Here is a 20,368-nt window from a genome sequence, read left to right as displayed (position 1 = left end):
TAAACAGAAAGTTCAGTGCAATTACTTCCAAAAATAAACAATAACAGAGACTTCTGGCTGCCTGTACTGTCACCCCAAGGGTCCTCGGCAGTGTTGGGGCATCCATCTTTGGCTTCCAGGCCTAGAATAGCTGACTGACTTTTCTATAAGCGGGAATTTTGAAGGATTGTCCCACCTTATCTTGGCAAAGTTCAACAGTTGTTGAAGGGAACTACGGGCTGCGTTCCTGCCACCTGGCTCCCGGCCGCCTGGCTAGCTTATGCCCTGAAATAACAACACACAAACTGTATTCTTTTGAACACTGCTTGGCCCACTAGCTCTTGCCTCTAACTGGCTAATTCTCATATTTTGACTAACCCATTTCTAATAATCTATGTAGCTCCAGTCTTACCGGGAAAGATTCAGCATGTCTGGCCTGGCAGCTTGCTTCATCGCATCTGCCCTGGAGAAGAGGGCCATTGCGTCTGAGCTCACTTCCTCTTCCTCCCAGCATTCTGTTCTGTTTACTCCACCCACCTAAAGGCTGGCCTATCAAATGGGCCAAGGCAGTTTCTTTATTAGCCAATGACCTTCCTCCATCAAACAGTCACTTTCCTGTTTATCCCACACAATGACAGACTTTTCTGTGTAGCAGGAATTTTGAAGCACTGCCCTGCCTTATTTTGTCAGAGTTCAGCAGTCTTTTTCCTTTGTGTCCTGCTTGTCCACTTTTGTACAGCATACTGTCAGCAGTCAAGAACAATTTCTTGCCCAAATGGTTAGTTTCACCACATTGAAAACAAACTCCATATGGAGTTTCTTCGGTGCCCATCATTTTTTTCTGAAGTAAATTGGTGCTGCAAAGAGCAGACATGTTTCACTGTCATGTGAAGCCCTAAGTTAAAAAAAAACAATTTAAATGCCATATCCTGTAGGTCATTAAAAACCATCTATTTATCTAAAATATATCTCTGTTTGTCCTTGGAAGCATACCTAGCATTACTACAAGTTTGATGTAATAGGTGACTAACTAATAATCTGCATTTTTTATTATCCTAAATCGTTTGTAATAATAACTGTCAAAGAATAGAAACTTTATATTACGTTGTTAAATGAGCTGCATAAGTACAGGAACTTAAACAAGAGTAGAAACATGTGTAATAAGTATGTTCTAACAAAAATAATCTTAAATTTGTATCAGTATACAAAATCCATATCATTTTAAAATATTTGAGGTCAGTATTTGCTTTTTTAGTTTGAAAGTAGATAGAATAATCTACTCTCTCATCCTTTCATTTCTGTATACTCATTTTTCTTTTCAGAACAAGATCCATGAATCTAATTTCCTTTGCTTATATCCTCCCTGACGATGACCAATAACAACTTGTGACTAGCCCCCCTAAACAATGCACCAAATGACTAAAAAACACTCATCTTATCTCTTGGGAATGTGGGTATTATGTTCTCTCTACTGCTTCCAGCTGTCTGAGGACCCTAGCATCTTTGTCAGACCCTGAGAAAATTAGACTAGTGGTCAAATACTAGAATAGTCTGTGAGTCTCAGCCAGCAACCTTGAAGCTGTTCTAGATGCAGAACTCTGAGGAAACTGCAACATGGGCACTCTGAGAGGCTTCATCACTATCTGAGTTACCATTTCCATTGGTGTCTGGTCCACTTGCTCTGAAAACACATAAGCTTTCTTCTCCTTCCCGTCCCCCCCACCACCACCACCACCAAAACAAGGTTTCTCTCTGTAGCTTTGAAGTCTGTCCTGGAACTAGCTCTTGTAAACCAGGCTGACCTCAAACTCACAGAGTGCTGGGATTAAAGGCATGTGCCAATACCAGCCAGCTTTTAAAAAAAAAATACATAAACTTTCCAAAATAACATATATATCTGCATTAACACAAGTATGGACTGTGCAGTGTACATAACCCAGCCAACGATGATTTTTTGTTTTACATTTGAACAGGTAAAATATGCATCACGTGTCTTGTAGTTTTTCTAGGTTTCTTTATTTATGTCTATAGCCAGGATTGTCAGGGGGATTTTCGCTGATCAAATATGATCTCTATCAATCTTTAACACCGCAGCCTTTCATTTCCTGGGGAAACAAAAGCATAGCCTTGTCCCCAAAGTAATATTTTTTTTTTTGAGTTCTATTTTAAAGTTAACACATTCTTAAAGTTTCTAGGTTGGTTTATTTCAGCAGTCCCTTTCACTATCCCATGTCTCCCAGCAGCTTTTCTTTGCTTATCAGCAATCAAAAACTTCAAAGACAACACAGTAACATACAGAATCCAGACTCCCTATGTATTCATCATCACTACATGGCATATTCTTTTTGTCTTCAGATTATTTTCTTATTCCTTATTAACTATTTTTTCTATGACTGTCTATACCATTGTCTTATTTTTGAAGCCTATGTACATTTTTTAAACACTGTAACCTGTTTAAATATTTTTTTCTTGTCTGGATCTGCTATACTATGTATTTGTAATCTTTTCTATCTGCATGAGCAAAACCTTAAAATGCCACACACTGTTGTTCATGCCACTCTGGTGGCTCAAGCAGCAGTGGGAGACACATCTGTGAACTGCAGCCCACATGAGACACTACAGGACTAGGAAGTCGTGCTTGACTCCACTTTTGTGTGTTTGGAAACTATTTAAGCTTTCTCTGGTCTTAAGTGGAAATATGTACCTAGAAGTAGGGTGCTATATGTAGTGAGTCTTTCTCTGTCCTGCCTGTCAGCTCCCAAATAACCACACAGAGACTTAATAGTTAGCTCTTATAAGTTCAAATAACTATTAATTTACATGCTGCTCATGACTTGTTACCTCATCTCCTACATGTTATGCTTCCTCCACATCCAGTGGTGACTCCCCTTCTTCTTCCCCACATTCTCTCTGCCCCGGAAATTATCCTTGGCTATTGGTCGTTTAGATTTTTATTAAACCAGTCACAGTTACGTATCTTCACACAGTGTAAAGGAATATGCCACAACAATGAGGACTTGAGTTTGATATCCAGAACCCATGTCAACTCTAGGCATGGTGATTTGTACTTAGGATTCCAGCACCAGACAGGCCTGACTCTGGTGGTAAGAGGCCTTGTCTCAAAACAAAATTGTTCTCTGGTTTCTACACACATATGCATAGCCCAAACATACATGCATAAACACAAACATGCACACACATATGCATACACAAAAAGAATGTTTTCAAAAGGATTCTTATACTTAATCATGTTATTAAAGTGTATCATTACATTTTTATAACCTGCTAGGAAAATATTTGAAAAATGGTTTATGTTTGCCAACAACACTGTGTGGTGTGTGTTACAGATATCTCGGGAGGTAGGAACTAATTAGGAGGCTGTTGAGTGGTAGAGGAGAGAAATGAAAGTGGTAATAGTAAGCACAAGTACAAAGTCAACTTCTTGTTTATTTTTTGTTTTCTTTGGAAGAGGATAGGACAAGTTTCTACTATCAGGTTCAGGTTGGGCTAGAACTCAGTACAGTCCTCCTCCTCAGCCTTGCACTAGCTAGAACTGTAGGCATGATCCGCCATGCAAGGTTTATAAGCTGATATGTTCTGGCTAAGCATTGTTTTTTTTAATTTTATTTTGATCTTTGACAAGTGTATATAAGAAACATTGTTACTCTAAGTTTAGTATGAAGATACCTGGTTACAGGTTCTCCTAACACTGGCATTTTTTGTTTTTATAAAGTTCTATTGTTAGGATTTTTGCAAACGAGGAGTACCTTGGCAGATTGATTGGGTCCAAGGAATGCCACAATGATCACACTACACAACAGATCTCACAAAAGAGTTTTGTTGGGAAGATAGGGCAAAAGACTGACTCTGAGTGGGGATGAAAGAGAGAGAGCACAGGGATGAGGGGTGCATGGTGGCAGGGACCTTTTAAAGGGGTATAATGCATTGCATAGGGAAAATATGCAACTCATGGAGACAGTGGATATGTGTCGCATTTGATGGCAGGTAATAGTGTGGCTGCCGAGGTAAAGGTGTGCCGGATCACCTGGTTTCTAACATTCCTCCCTTTCATTTGTTATAAAAGGTGAGGAAATAGGAAGGGGTGATGGTGAGGCAGGTATCATGGTGCTATGCTCTTTAGACTGCTTACTGTCGTCTGGGGATATCGACATTTTGGGGGACTGTTCTGGAAGATCAGGCTGTTTCACTGCTGTTGAAGCTGTGTGGGACCATCTGGGATTAGGGATGTGCAGGCAGTAATTGGAGCAAGTTTGTGAGGCTGGACCGCCTGGGGCTAGCCACTATGCAGCTCTCTGAGCTGCAGCTTTTGAGGGAACACCTGAAGCTGGCAGGTTACTAACACAGATGTATTATGGAAGAGGGTAAAGTTAAAGAGTTTAAGGGAAGGTTTTTTTTTTTCTTGGGTGTACATTTGAAACTTTTAGGCCCATGGTCGTGGTAGTTGTTAGAGGGAAGTCCTAAGACCAGGGAAAGGAGAGCGGGATAGATTCTTAGTCAGGAATAAGTAGAATAGGCAGGTGGGAAAACAGGCTTTAATTGACAATACATATCTAGAGTCCATTTGACCTGTGAGATCTGGATTTCCTGATGAGGCAAAAGTTTCAGATATGTTGCATTACCACTGTTTGTGATCTGTACTAAAATCCTTTCTGTAGAAAAGGGCTTTGAGTCATAGTAGAAGTTTGGAGACCCAAACTGATTTGGGGTTAAAAGCATGAACACTATTTCCTCCCTCCAGAAGATAGGATGGGGTGTACAGAGATTAGACAGATATGCTTAGCTCTTTTAAGTCTAGACTTAGAAGACAACCAGCAGAGATTTAAAATCTTGAGCTTGTGACCATGGTAATAGTAGTCAGTGATTACCAGAGATAGATTTGTAGCTTATCAGAACTCTGTTGATTAATGTTAGAACTCTGAATATAACAATAGCATAGACAGAGGAAGAGATCTGAAACATTTTTCATTTTTATATACTGTAAGTCACTTCCTTATACCTTTATAAATTGTATTTGCATACCTTCAAACACCTTCTTAGACCCTAAAACATTTTCTTAGCTCCTTACAACTTAAGCTTTTATATCCTCAGACCTTAAATAAACTTCATGCCTTTTTCTATCCAATCATTCACCGTGAGGCACAGATGATTGATTACTAAGAGCAGTCATTGTAAAGCGAGTTCCTTTTTAAAGGAATAGTAAAGTTACCTTGAAATTTGTTTTGTGAGTTTACCTCTTTTTAGCGTCTGGTAGCAAAGTAAATTGTGTCTAGACCTAGTAGTAGATCTTGGAAAGTGAGGTATGAGACCTAGTTTTTATATATGAAGAGACCTGAGAAGGCAGCTGAGATCTTGGTTGCTGCTGTTAAATTGACAGAGCTATCATTAGCCTAGCTGTAGACATTGTCGGAGATCTGAAGATAAATTTCACCGGAATAAGCAGGAAGTACAGACCAAGCAGCTTTGAACCTTATTAAAAATGACAGCGACCTGAACAATCACCTTAGATTCCTCTGTGGTCTGAGGGGCAAATGCTCTAGGGCATCAGTCTTCAGCTGCCAGGCCAGACGATCCAACAGACTTCCCTGTGAAATAGGAACTTGGGGGACCAGCCTACCTGTCTAAGCAAAGCGGGGCAATCAACTCCCCCGTGTCCTGCTTGTCTACAGCCTGAACAGGGTCCTGGTAGTGGGCAAGGTGAATTTTTTTAACCAGTGGCCTGCTTTGCCACATTTAAAGCAAACTCCAGGCAGAATTCTTCTTTAGGGCTACTGCCAGGAACTGGCACTTCTATCACAGGAAGCTTTTTTTTTACTACTATTATCAAACATTTTAAATGTCATATTCAGGCAATCTCTGAAGAGTTTGAGGACCATGTATTATAATATATTAAATATATCTAAACTAAACAAACTTTGCTTGTTTCTACTTGCTTGTTTTACACTTAACTTTGAAAACATACACAGGAGACTAAAGTAAGCGTGTTCCTGTAATTAATTACATTAGTGCTTACCATGACTACAAGTATAGTTCTGAACACATCTGATCATCTATAAGTTAACTGACCACTTGCATGTCTTAATTATTCTTAACACTTTACAAGCTAGTAGTTTTCATAAGACTAGGACTTGGCATTTGATCCCTGTTATATTTAGCCTTAAAAATAACAATTTTTGAATTGACATTCTCTTGTTATCAAAATAAAACTTTTAATCATAGATACAGTCCATATGGAAACTTTATTGATCTGTTATAGAACACTGCAGCTTTTTGTATGTTGTAGTTTTTATCCAAGTAGGAAAAGATTAAAGTGAACAAAAGACAAAGGTAGACAGATGTTTCTGTTAACCTGAGTAGACCTTAAGGATTTCTAAATCTTAATTATTGAATATACTTTATTTATCAGACATGTTGTTGCTTATCTAAATATTCTAGCAGCTTGGTGTTGAACAGTTAGCAAATTCGTAAGTAATTAGGCATACATCTAAACCAGCTTTTATTAATCTGAGTAGACCTTTATTACCTTAAACTTTTATCATCATATAGTAAATTCTTAACCAGAGTTGAATCACATGCATAGTATGTTGTAGCAAATAGAACCTTAAATTTTTGTCATCATACAGACACCCATACCAATCCACAATATTTAGGAGACTTATTGTTTCCTTGGTCTAAAAAGAGATACAGTGATAAACAGAGAGCTCATTAGGACTAAGAAGTTTTACACTTAATGTTCTGTGCCATGTGGTCATCTGAAGTTAAGTCACATGCTATGTATCCTTTAACCTTAGTAATGATGACTGCCAACCGCGTGACTGCTTACATCCTGATGAGGTCATCAGCCAAGATGGAGGAGAGCCACATGGTTGCTATTTAAAACCATCTGTTTTGCTAGTAGATCTATTTTTTTAAATGAGCTTTGAATCCAAGCTACACACTCACACACACACACACACACACACACACACTAAACAAGAGTTGAGTCATATATATATATATGTTTTCTATTGTAAACCTTTTGTTATAAGTTTAAAGCCTTTTGTTTTGTTTTGTTTTTTGAGAGCAAAGTGCAGAGAAACCTTAGAGACAAAAGATTTTAGAGTGGGAAGTAGAACCTTAGAAGAGACTTGGAAGTATAGAACAGAGTGAGTTTAGATAGAAGAGATTTGGGGAGCATTTGCTTATGCAGTTGTTATAATCTGTGAGAATTTGGAAGTCATGTGAGCTAACTTTTGGACATTGATCTGTATTGAGGCCAGGTTGCTGTAATCAAATATGAGTTCATAGAGGAAGGGAGAGTGGATCACAAAGCAAAAGACTGTGGGTGTGTTCCTATAAGCTCTACAGAGCTTAGAGCTGAAGCTGCAGGACTGCATGGAGCCAGAGATATCAAGGAGACTGAAGAGGAAAAGGGAGGGAGTAAATTCTTTAGTGAAGAGACCCATAGGTGTGCAAAAAAGGCCAGAGCCAAGAGAAAAGATTGCTCACATGGTAGGAGGCCCAAGGCCATAGAAGCTGTATCCAGGAGCCAGAGAGACAAGACATAGAATAAGGGGAGGAATGGCTAAGGGACAAGGAGGAACTACCAGGACTGAGAAGCAGGTAGGTACCTATGTGGAGGGAAGAGCAAGCAGAGAAAAGCAGCAGCTGAAGAAACAGAAGCTTGTAGGCTGGCTTTTTGTTTTGTTTTGTTTTTTTCTGTCTTTCCTGCCAGCTCCCAAATAACCACACAGACTGTTTTTTAATTATGGAAGTTCGGTCATAGCTTAGACTTGTTACTAACTAGCTTTTACCACTTAAATTAGCCCATTTTTATTAATCTACTTTTTGTATCATGGCTTTATTAACTTTACTCTGTACCGTCCTTCCTGGCAACCCCTCCCTTCTTCCCAGCATTCTCTCTGTCTGACTCTCCCACCTATACTTTCTGCCTAGCTAATGTCTGTTTAGCTTTTTTTATTTAAATCAATCAAAAGGCACCTTGGCAAAGACAGATCTTCACAGTGTACAAAACGATTATTCTACAACAGAAACTGAAAAATTGGACTCAAGAATTTAGAATGAAATTCACGAACAATCTGTACAGACCTATTAGATCAGCTGCTTGGGTCAGACCTGGTATTGTAGGAGAGGATGGGTGTGTGCACACTGTGGCTGTCTTGCCCTTTACTCTCCCCCGCAGCTAGGTCCAGCTCTGGCTTCCACTTTGCAACAAACTTACAAATTCATCAACCATAACTTAAAGACAGAACATTTACCTAGTGTGGCCCAGAAACCAACAGGACTTCCACCTTCCTGGTGAAAGGAAGAGTACCTTGGTGGATCAGAGCCAAGGTAAACTACTAAGTCACACCATGAAACGGACCTGATGAAAGTGATTTGCGGGGAGGGTTAGGGGAAGCAAAAGGTTGCCTTTGAGTGGGTATGAGAGAGAGAGTGAGAGAGAGATGGGGACCTTTTAAATGGGTATAATGCATGGACATGGGGAAAATACTCAACTCTTGGAGACAGTAGAAATGTGTCACACTTGGCAGCAGGTGATGATGTGGCTGTTTGGCGCTGAGTCGCTGAAGGCAGGCAGGAGGAACACCTGGTTTCTAACACTTACAAAGAGTCACTATCAGTTATGAGGAAACTATAATGCTACTTAGGGATGGGAGAGGAAAGACTTAATGTGGAGCCCTTTCCCGAGACTGGGATTCAACCTCAACTGGGAAGTCTAATTAACACCCTGAATTAAAGAAGCTTGCTCCTTGGACCAGGCCAGAGTGAATCTGTAATCCACATAGCCAGGATAATGTGGAGCACAGCTGATTAACAAGTGTCAGGGCACATGGGAGCCAGAAAGGACTCTTTGGGGCCTTCACTGTGTTTATAGGCAGGAAGCTTTCTGTGTTCTGACTTCTGTATTCCTAAGAAAAATGTACAGCTGGGCATATATGGCGGGAATGACATCCTACTTTGATGCCTCTTCCCCAATGACATTGACCCATCTTGGGAACTACAGAAGAGCCTTTTGCTTTGGAATCTCAGCACACTTTGCTGAGAAATCTCTAAGTAGTTGAAATTATGAAGACTTGGAAAGGATTTGAGCCCATATTGTAGTGCATATGCTGAAGGACGAATTGGAAGTGAGGGTGTGTGGTGCGATTTTCTCTTTGTTTATATATTTTATGCCTTGGAGGTCTTTCCAGAAACTTTGTACTCACCCTCTTTCAGTTTTCCTTCCATTGGCATTTTGGGTCAACATAGTTGTTTGGCAGAGCTGTCCTATGTATTGTATTGTGTAGCAATTTTCCTGGCTTCCATCCACTAATTGCTAGGCACTCAGACAAGTTTTGACAACCAATGATGTCTCCAGACAATTACCCAATCTCCCCCGTGGTCTTAAATCTTTCCTAGTTGAAAATTAGCCTGTTTTCTGTTTGGGTTTTTAACCCTTTACTCTTCTGGTGTAATCCATGTAAATCTATTTTAATAAAGGTTTGTTTGGGGGGATTTGTTTTGCATGTCTTGAAATGGGATCTTGGTATGATGTGCTGGCTGGCCTGGACATTGCTATATAGATTAGGATGTCCAGAAACCTTTACCTCCCAAGTGCTAGGATCACAGATATGTGACACCACACCCAGCTCTGCTGGAAGGCTTTTTGTTTATTTGTGATAGGATCTCAAGTAGCCTCAGATGTCCTCAAACACACTATGTAGCCAAGATTGGCCTTAAACTCTAAATCATCCTGCCTCCACCTCCCATGTGTTTTAATTATGAAAGTATATCATTATGCTTGAGTTTGATCCCTGGAACCCATGGGAAAAGGAGAGAACATAACCCCAAAAGTTGTCCTCTGACCTCCCATGTGCAGTGTGGCATGTGTGCATGTACACACACACACACACACATACACACACATCATACACAGTAATAAAAATAAAACAAATAAGAACTTTGGCCATTTATCCAGAGAAATCTCCAGATACAGAAATGGCCAGCAAGCACATGAAAAGAAACTCATTGTTAGTCATTAGAGAAATGCAAATAAAAATCACATTGAGTTACTGTCTCATACCAGCTGAGATGAATATATCAAAAAAACAAAAATGGCCAGGTGATGGTGGTACACACCTTTAATCTCAGCAATTGAGAGGCAGAGACAGGTGGGTCTCTATGAATTTGAGACCAGCTAAGGCTGCATATAAGACTGTCTCAAAAATAAATGAATGAATGAATGAATGAATGAATGAATGAATTTGAGACCAGCTAAGGCTGCATATAAGACTGTCTCAAAAATAAATAAATAAATAAATAAATAAATAAATAAATAAATTTGAGACCAACTAAGGCTGCATATAAGACTGTCTCAAAAATGAATGAATGAATGAATGAATGAATGAATGAATGAATGAATGAAATGATTAGTGCCGGCAGTGGCAAACATGGATTAGAACTTCTTGACATTATTGGTAGGAATGGACAATGGTTCAGTTACTTTGGAAAACAGTTTGTCATTTCCTCAAAACATTTACCATGTTAACAGTTAAGTAGCCTTGCCATAAAATGCAGGGATTTTATTTTTAGGTCCAACAAGAGAATTAAAAACATATTCATACAAAATGTGTACACTGATATTCTTAATAATGTGATTTATGATAGCTGAAAGTAGAAATGACTCAAATATTTGTAAGTTAGCAAAATCTTATAACTCTATATCATTGAATGCTTATTCGATCATAAACAAAACTTTTGTACATGGTACAGAATGAACTTTTAAAACTTCATATTGTGCACATGCACACATACAGAGCAAATGCAAAGGACCACATACTGTATGATTGCATTTACAATGAATGTTCTGACCTCTGAATGTATTTAGAGACTGTAGATTTTTATGATCTGCAAATTATTATAACTTAGTAATGTTGCAATTCAACCTGAAAAAAAATTTAAATCGTAATCAGTATAAAATTAAGGTGCAATTGACAATTTGCACATGCACTTCTATGTTTTATTTCCACCCAACCCTCTCCCATGTGCTGTGAATTGAGCCAAGAGCTTTGTACCTATTAGGCAAGCCAAGTCTACCAGGGGATTATATTCCTCCTCAACCTCTCTCTGTGTGTCTCTGTTTCTGTCTGTGTCTGTGTTTGTGTGTGTGTGTGTGTGTGTGTGCTTCTGTGCACACATGGAGACCCAAGGACACTCCCAGTGTCAGGAAAGCTTCTGCCTTACCTGGAGACAAAGTTCTTCATTTCCTGTATCCTGCCAATTAGGCTAGGTGCCTGACTGGGACTCAGTGTCTCTTTCTCTCCAGTGCTGGGTTGCAAGTAGGCACCACCATGCCTGACATATTTACGCAGGTTCTAGGAGTTTGAACTCAACTCTCATTGCTTTCAAGGCAAGGGCTATACAGACTTTGCCCCAGCACCAGGAACCACATTTCTTTCGGAAGCTCTTCTATATTGTTGTTTCTCCATAAGTGCTGGCTGCTATTTAAATTGTGCAGATTTGTTCTAATATAGATTATCAGCAGAAGCTAAATGAAGAGTCATGCTGTTATCACTGCTGGTCTCTGCCTTGGTAACACAAGTAATCACATCCCTGTATAGGGTTTCTCTTGAGAGAAAAACTGTTAGTAATTTCATACCTTGCTTTATGTTAACTTTAAGAGAAATAATTTGTAAACTATGCCCAATTGCTTTTCAGAAACTTCTGAGAGAATGTTTAGGACTTTCATGTCTTCTTATGAGCTAGTCTACTAATGACATTCATTCTTAATAACAGAATTTATATCCTTTCAGACAGATTTGACCAGTTTTGGGCCATCAACCGGAAACTCATGGAATATCCTCCAGAAGAAAATGGATTTCGTTATATCCCTTTTAGAATATATCAGGTAGGAAGTAACATTATGAAAAATACAACTTTTTGAAAGCTTTGGGCATCGTCTTAAAGCACAGTGTCTAAACTCTTATGTCTATGTGGAAACCTCGCATCTGGCTTTGCATCCAGGTTTTGCCAAACCCTCTTTTACTAATAGTGGAGTTGGAGATTGTGTTGAAATGTGTGGCTCTCATAGTTGCCACTGGTTATATCTAATGTACTTACTGATTCAGCCATTTGCTTCAATTTATTTGTAACCCCCTAAGTTAATATTGGTGCACATTTGAAGTCCTGTTGTCTTGCTGAGACAGAGTCTCAAGGAGCACAAACTGGCCTGGAACTTATCTAATGGAGGCAGACCTTGAACGTCTACGTCTACCTTCCAAGTACTAATACTGTAGCCACCATGTCTGGTTTTATACGGAAAGCCAGAACTTTGTGCATGTTAGACAAATACTCTATCAGCTGAACTGCACCCCAAGCTCCAAAGTCTTTTGAGACAGAGTCTCCCACAGCAGTCCAGATGGCCTTGAACTTGTTATGCCCCTACCATAGCCTCCTCAGTACTGGGATTATACGGGTGTGAATAGTGATAAAACTATTTGCCTGATATATATGCCCCTACATAAAATGAACAAAGCCACACCTACGACACTATAAGCAAACATAGCATCCTTTTCATAGTTGATTTAGTACTGCTGCTTTTCTTTCTTTTTTATTGATTTTTGCTGTGCAGTGTGCACTGTGCTGTCTCTGATAGAAGCATGCATAAAGCATGGTTTCTGTTGACTGGTGATAAACTGGTGAAGGCTCATAAACATCTCGTGCCTCCCCAGGAGGCAGTGGTCAGTGTTTGCTACTGCATCTGAAGAGAATCAGCCTAGATAGGGAGTCCTCAGTGTTGTAGACAATGTCTGTGGTCAGTCTCACAGCAAGTTTAAAAAGTCAAGATAAGATTCTGTAGAGTACTTTTTAAGAGTCCACTATGCTTGGCATATGGCAAATACTAACTGTACCTTAATGGCTTGCTGGTGTACTTGTAGGTCAGCACTACTGCAGTACTAGCATAGATGAGGCCTTGGATTCAGTCCCTGGCAGTGTAGAAGAAGTTGTGTCAATAGTACTTTTTTCTAGACAGGATTTCTCTGTAGCTTTGGAGACTGTCCTGGAACTAGCTCTTGTAGACCAGGCTAGTCTCGAACTCACAAAGATCCACCTGCCTCTCTGCCCCGAGTGCTGGGATTGAAGGTGTGCGCCACCACCGCCTGACAAAAGCAAGGTATTTACTGTAATGAAAAAATCATTTAATAGCAGAAATTGAAAGTGTGAGTACTCGGAGGTAGCATGGCAGGTGTTTTTCCCAAGGTTCATATTTTTCACAAAGTCAGTTTTAGTTTATTCTTTCAGTCTAGAAAAATGTCCTGAGTGTAAATTCTACTAACTCTTTATTTTCGTTTTCGAATTCAATGAGGTCCCTAGTAATATACTGCCGGGTACCCCACCCACAACCTCACAAAGTGCTTTACTGTATGGGATGTAATTGGATAACTACCCAACAGTCTCTGAGGCCATCACCATGAGAGAGTTTCCACAGCATCTTGAGCTTTGGGCCTCAGAGTGCTAATGTAAGTGGTTTGCTTCTAGCCTGTCTTTTGAACTATACTTCAGTTTCTTTATTGTGACTATTTGACATTCCCGTAGGGAAAGATGGTGCATAACATAAGGATTATAGTTGTCCCAGTAGTACAGGTGTATGAGAAGAGGCCTTCAATTCATTTCAGGGACAATTGTGAGATCAATTTATTATCTTGTGCCTAGTGTCACAATATGGAAGAATTCGGTGTGGAGAGGTGTGTGGAGAGAAGGGAGGAGGTTGTTGTTTTGGAGATAGGGTTTGCTTTGTAGACTAGACTAGACTGACCCCGAAAGCTCACAGGCTTCCATGTAGTGGCCTTTCAGGTGTGCATTACTGCCCGAGCTTGAGAGAAGGGGTTTTATAAATTCTGTCATCAGATAGAAAGTGGGAACTTAGAGAGTTCTCAGAACTGGCTCCACTAGACCTGGCTGCCAGATGGAGGCTGACAGCCCAGCTTCCTGCAGGCCCTTTCCTGTGTGGGGGCAGGGGAGGAGCAGGAGACCTAATGGTTTCTAAGTTGCTTTACAAGCTTTTCTTCCATTCCATTTTGGTTCTGATTTGAGTCTGAATAAAGTTTGTGTGGTACGTAAGTAAATACCAATGTTTTAGATTTATAGTTCTTGATAATTTATTGTCTTTGCTCTCCTCATTTCTCTCTTGCATTTTTAAGTCTCCTTTTATGCCCTAGCCAAAGGGAAATGAGGCTCCATTTCTTTTTCCTAATTATATTCTAGTAGTAGCATCAGATTTGGACTTCGAGTTTCTGATTGCCTGTGTGACTGTAATAGTCTGTTTATTAGGTGCAGCTGTTATGTATGCAACATTTTAGTTAACACTTAATCTAAATTTCACACATACACACACAAACATATACATACGAGACCTTACATTAGTAAGAATATTTAAGGAAAGCCCAGAAACCTGCGTTAAATAAACAAATGAAGAGTAATTTTTTACTAAAATTTTAGTTGACTCTGAAGGGACTCATGTCACTTCCATGGGATAGTACAAATGTAGAGTTAGCACCCAGACCTAGCTCTGCTATGTCAACAAATTATTTCCAAATTAAATTTATCCTACTTATATAACATAATTATCACAATGAATGAAATAATTTGAATGCAGCTTGTACAGGTGAGCCAACAGGAATCTAAAATTCTGTGACTGGTGATATTTCATATCCTCAACTACTGTAATGTTTATTTAGATGCTATTTCTTTTTCGTATGTGATGGCGTTCATCATGGACTCTGAATGAGTACAGTCAAGTGACAGAATTTTATGGTAAAGTCAGATTCATCCAGAATTCTCTAGCATTGTTACAGACTATGCTTCTGTCATTTACATAGTAGTCAGTGCGTGAGTTTCAGGTCTGTGTTCCTGAACTCCAGGTGCTTCAGTGTGAGGCAGTATTCTAGAAATGAGGTTAATGGCAAGAGGTGTTTCCGACATGTAACCAAAATGTTATCTCGAATTACACACATAAACAGATGGTGACTAATGAGGCTTCCCACCAAGAAGCTTTGTAAAATGGCCATGAAATCTATGGGTGTTGTTAAAACCTCTAGACATTCATGTTTATACTTTGCAGTTAGGCATGTTGTGAGGATACCATGTCTTCTCAGGAAGCCACAGTATATCTGTTTCTCTGCCAGTGGAGTTGAATAAGAAAACTCTTGATTTGCCTTATGTGGCATGTTCCATCCTGAGCTATGCACTGGAGAGATACTGGAGATAATACTGGAGGATAGTATTATATTATATTGAGCTGATGTTACACTACACTGTTTATAAAGCCTTTAATCAAAAGGTTAAAGGAAGCTAAAGAGCTAAGTGTGCAGACAGTAGAAAACTGCAGGTGTGAGCTCCATGAAGAGGAGCCCATCCTATCAGTAAGTCAGATGCCAGTGGGTAGGTTGGGTCTGTCTTCTGGGAGGGCAGAAAAGACCTCTGTAAGGAAGTGATGCATCCCAAAATTGAGCAGAGGAGGTAGGCTTGGGATATACAAAGAGACATGAGGACTTGTAGGCAAAAGAGACACAGATTTGGACAAAAGTTCTGTTTATCATGGACATCAAAAGTAATAATTAGGCAAGGAATAAGGCTGCAAAGGAAAGAAAGGGTTACTGCATTGAGGATTTTCTTTCTCAGATAAAGAATGGGGAGGGGAGTCTTAAGAGGTGGTTAAAGTCTGAATAGCTGTTAATCATGGTTCGGCATCCTTTAGTCACTTTGTTTGCAGCTTGCTTGAGACTCTTCTTAAGAATAATATGTTATTTTAAGTTTTAAACAATAAAGAGATATTGGTAAATAATGTCTGGTTTCTTGGGAAGCTTAAATGATTTCTGCTTGTCTTTATCAGATGTAAAAATAAAACAGAGTTTGAATATAGTTTTTCAGTGTTTCATAACCACCAGAACTCCCCTCCCCTCCCATTATTCCAGCATAAAGTCATTTTACTAATCACTAAAGCTTCAATAATGTTTTAATTTAATCGAGAGATTTGCTTTCCAGTTTTACTTAAGAAAATCTGCTTAACTTCTGTTGTAATGCACTGAAACCTTTAAGAAAGTAATAGCTAAGGGATCTCCGAGAACATGATTTTATTTGGAAAGTGAATTTCCTGGGACTAATTTGTTACCTCCTAAACTGAGGAGGGGCCGGATGTCAGACGCTGCTGTATTTTCTGAAGTTTCTAACAGAAAGGTGAGAGAGGCAATGGCAGTGCCTCTTAAGGTTCTTCTCCATGGTTACTGCATTGTGGTAAAAAAGTTATATTCCTGGTCTCTTACTGTCTTTTATTTTGGTTGGCATTTTGTCATTACCTCTAACCAAAAAGCTAGAGACAAAGAAGATGGACTTACTGATTAGTAAATTAACTTTAGTTTTAATTCATTTCCAAAGAATATATATTGTCATTTGTAATACATTTTGATTATGTTTGTGGGCTGTAATTTGTTTTCTCTTAGTACAAGCTAGCCTTTACCCACAAGTCTCTTCTACTTTATGTTAAAGTAATCCGACTACTAGAATATATTTCTGGATGCTCCATATACTTTTCTTCAGTATTCTGATTCATTTTTTATTTTTGCTTGCAATATTTTTTAATATTTGTTTTTATGTGTTTGTGTGTTTGCTTGCATGTATGTGTGTGCAGTGTGTTCATGCCTGTTGAGGACATAGAGATCTGGGTCTGGGGCTATAGGCAGTTATGAACACAGGTCCTCTGAAAAGAATAGCCATGCTCTTAGCTGCTGAGCCAACATTCCAGTACCATCCTCTCCTCCTCCTTCCCCCATTATTTTTATTTAATTTTAGCTTTCAATTTTTACTTAACTGTGGCTCAACTTACATTTTCATTTGCTTGGTAGGGTAAGGATAGTCTCACGTAGCCTAGGCTGGCCTTGAACTCACTGTGTACTATGTAGTTCAGGCTGTCCTTGAACTCATCTTCATAAGTGCTGTAATTATAGACCTGAGCCAGTATGCTTAGCTCTATTTCTTTAGCTTTGTAATTTCTGTTTACTAAAAATGTTTAACTACTTCCCTTTAATTATTTTTGTAGTGTTTTTTTAATCCCTTTATACAATGAATAGTTCTGTTTAAAGTTCTTATCTAGCATGTCTAGTTTCTATTTCCTTATTTTCTTTATGTGTTGTAATTTATGTGGTCATCTGACAATTTCAAAAGATTATTTAAGTTACTGTAATGAGTTCATCTCTGTGTGTGTGTGTGTTTGTATGTGTATGTTTTCCATGCCTAAAGTGTGCGAAAAAAAATGTACAAACTGGCTTTACTTTTTATATGAAGATATCTTCTAAACTAGCCTCAGGATGGGAATTTGGAGTCAGCACAGAGCTTCTTTTGTGAGTGCAGTTTTCTTCTGTCTTATTTGTTCTGGATTGCCATTGGCTGTTTGGGGCTTTCATACCCTTTCAATTTCTTGTTCCTAGATTTTCCTATTCAATTTTTTGGTTAACTTGCTATTAATGTTGTCTTCTAGTAGCTATGATGTTTTAAAATTGCTAGTGATTTTTCTTTAAATGTTTATGGATATAAAGTTGTTTTCACTGAGTGATCTCTCTGTCTGACCAGATAAACCGTAGACAGACAAGTCAAATGACAGTTTTCTGAAAAAGAACTCCAACCACATTCTAGCACTTCTTCAGTGACACAGCTGCAGCAATCCAGACTAAGGATGTGTGCAGTCTACTGGAAAGCTTTTGGCATGAGTAGAATCATAGAAAGCTAAAAAGTGATAAAGGTTTTTCTTGGAACAAAGGTTCCCCCTGAGTTGTTGCAAGCCATTGGCTCTTTTGTTTGTGTACTTTAAACCAGTTAATTTTACAACACATTGTCAGTGTTTTAGTTTCTTCTATTGTTATGTTAAGAACCCTGACAAAAGCATCTTCCAAGAAGGAGAATCAATCTCTCTCTCTCTCTCTCTCTCTCTCTCTCTCTCTCTCTCTCTCTCTCTCTCTCACACACACACACACACACACACAAACCCATCAGGAATAGAGAGCTGATGCTCCTGCCTCAGTCAGGGTGATCAACATAACCCTACACATTTGCCCAGAGGCCCACCTCCCTGGTGACAACCATCACAGTGTTTCTCCTTACTTTCTGAAGGAGAGCATTTGAAAGACTGGCCATTACTGAAGAGAACCTCTACTTTGTTGTTTGATTTGGGGGGAGGGAGGAGATGTTTTGTTTTGAGACAGGGTCTTATTGTGTCATCCTGACTGTCCCATAACTTGCTATGTACTGGCCTTGAGCTCACAGAGATCCACCTCCTCTATCTCCAGAGAGGTTAAAGGTGTGCATGCCTGATTGCCAGTGTTGTTATAACTATTTCTAAAATGCAGAAATATTAGCTGAGGATTCTACTTAAGAGTAAGAGCCTTGATTTGTTAAATGATCAATGATTGCTTTCTTTAAAATCTTTCATCATATATCTGATGATCCCCCACATAGAGAACTTTGGAAAATCTTAATGAATTAACTCTCTAGCATGTAGCCATACAGTGGTTAAAATGGAGATGTTTTAAGCCAGGCAGGGACAGTGATATATTACTGTAATCTCAGGCTTGGGACTGTGGCAAGAAAATGGCAAGTTCCAGGACATACTCGGCCACCTCCAAAGTGGAAAAGGGCTTCTGGTTTGGGCACTTTCAACTGTGCATCCAGGTAGGCATGCGGCTTGGTGCACTCCTGTCACATTCTGAATCTTCAATATCTATAAAGAGTGGATTAGTAATATTTTGTTACTGCAATGATTAAATGTGTCTAGTTCACAGTAATGCTTAAGAATCCTTAGTGTGGAAAGCGGGGTAAGGTGAAGATAGAAGGCCCTAGTTCAGGCCTGCTGTTTCACCAGTTGTACACTGGGCAAGTGCGTTTTCTGTTGAATTGTCTTAAATGATAATTTTGTTGCAAATTATTTTAATGTTTTGTCATGCTTTCTGTGTTTTATTTCATGGCCAGTGAAGTAGTCTTTGTTTATTCCTGTTTCTTTCCCCACACATCGCTAGACTCCATCCTTTGGACTAAGTTTTGCTCACTTTATGTGAATCGCTCATCCTGATGTCCCAGAATCACCTGCCAGTAGTCTCCATCTTTTCATTTGTACTCTTCTTCCTTCCTCCTCGTACAACCTGTGTTTCTCGTAAAATTTTCTGCCATGTTTCTTTCCTTGCAACCTAGAGGGCTATTTATTGTGGTGTTGTTTTGTTTTTGAGAGAGGTTCTTGCTCTGTTGCCAGGGTTGCCCTTGAACCCTGAGCCTCGTTAGTTCTGGGACTAAATACATGTGCCACCACACCCAGCCAGCACATTGCTGTTATTTTGATATTACGCATAGCTACCCAGTATCCAGATAACATCACATGGTGTTGTTTAAAACTTTGCTGTTTTATTTTCTTGCCCTGTGAACTTCTCAGTGAAATAGGCCTTCCTCTCACAGTGCCTATAACCTTACCTCAAATATCACATCTCTGTCAAATCTTCCTCAATCTTTTCACTTGCTGCTATCTGTAGGTTAATTCTTTGTTCTCTCTGTTCTTATCTTAGGCATTGCACCTTTTCCATGGCAGAAGCTAGGGTAATTATCTGACATCTTAACGCTGATTTTGAAGTCAAACAACTTGGCTAAAACTGGCTTGCCCAGTATATAATTGATGACCTGATAGCATCTCTGATCTTGAGCCTTCTGATCTTCAGTTTACCTTTTCCCATTTATTGTAGACAGAAGTGTATGTAGTGTTTCCGAATTCAGTAAACTGCTGGCTATCTTCCTTTGCATCTTGATAGCTGTTTCAGAAACTGCATCCTACCATTAAGAGTGGTGAATTATGATTTTGGTGTTGTTTTTAACATACGTGAATCCTATATTCTCTATGGCCCTTTTAAAATAAGTAGACAAATTGAGGCCTGCAGGGGGCAGTCCAACACAGCAAGTTTTTCAATGTACTTAGTAATCTCCGATGGTTTAGAATTAAACTACTTCCTATGGAAAGAAATTAATGAAAGCAAATTATATATGAATAACAGTAATTGCCAACGTTTATTTTGTATTTTTGAGAACCAGGTTGTTTTGACTATTCTGTATGTGTTTATTCCCTCATGTGCTCATGTATCTGGATGAGATCACTGAGAGATACTTTGGTCATTGACATCCACTGGGTTCTTCCACCTGGTGATTAGAAAACCTGGGGTTTGGGTGGAGACAGTGGAGCCTGTTCTCTTTCATAAGCTGTTGAGTTAATTTCTTTTGTTTTCTTAGACTTATCATTATTGCTTCTCATTTGTTCAGTTTGTACACACATATATTATTCCCCAGCTGTGTGACTTGCAGCTTT

General features: G+C 39.1%; 1 protein-coding gene across 6 annotated transcripts in view; it reads left to right on the top strand.

Annotated features, from left to right (window-relative positions):
- Atg5 (autophagy related 5) overlaps nucleotides 1-20,368 on the top strand; it is a 111,562-nt gene that overhangs the window by 55,483 nt on the left and 35,711 nt on the right. For all 6 annotated transcript variants that reach the window (XM_075944410.1, XM_075944384.1, XM_075944364.1 and 3 more), the window contains one exon: nucleotides 11,793-11,887. In XM_075944410.1, coding sequence (XP_075800525.1) covers nucleotides 11,793-11,887 — 95 coding nt within the window. The remainder of the gene's footprint in view (nucleotides 1-11,792; nucleotides 11,888-20,368) is intronic.

This window comes from Microtus pennsylvanicus, chromosome 1, assembly GCF_037038515.1.
Source record: "Microtus pennsylvanicus isolate mMicPen1 chromosome 1, mMicPen1.hap1, whole genome shotgun sequence".
Classification (NCBI taxonomy): domain Eukaryota; kingdom Metazoa; phylum Chordata; class Mammalia; order Rodentia; family Cricetidae; genus Microtus; species Microtus pennsylvanicus.
The sequence above is the reverse complement of the archived record's forward strand: the minus strand, read 5'-3'. Positions and strand labels throughout refer to the sequence as shown.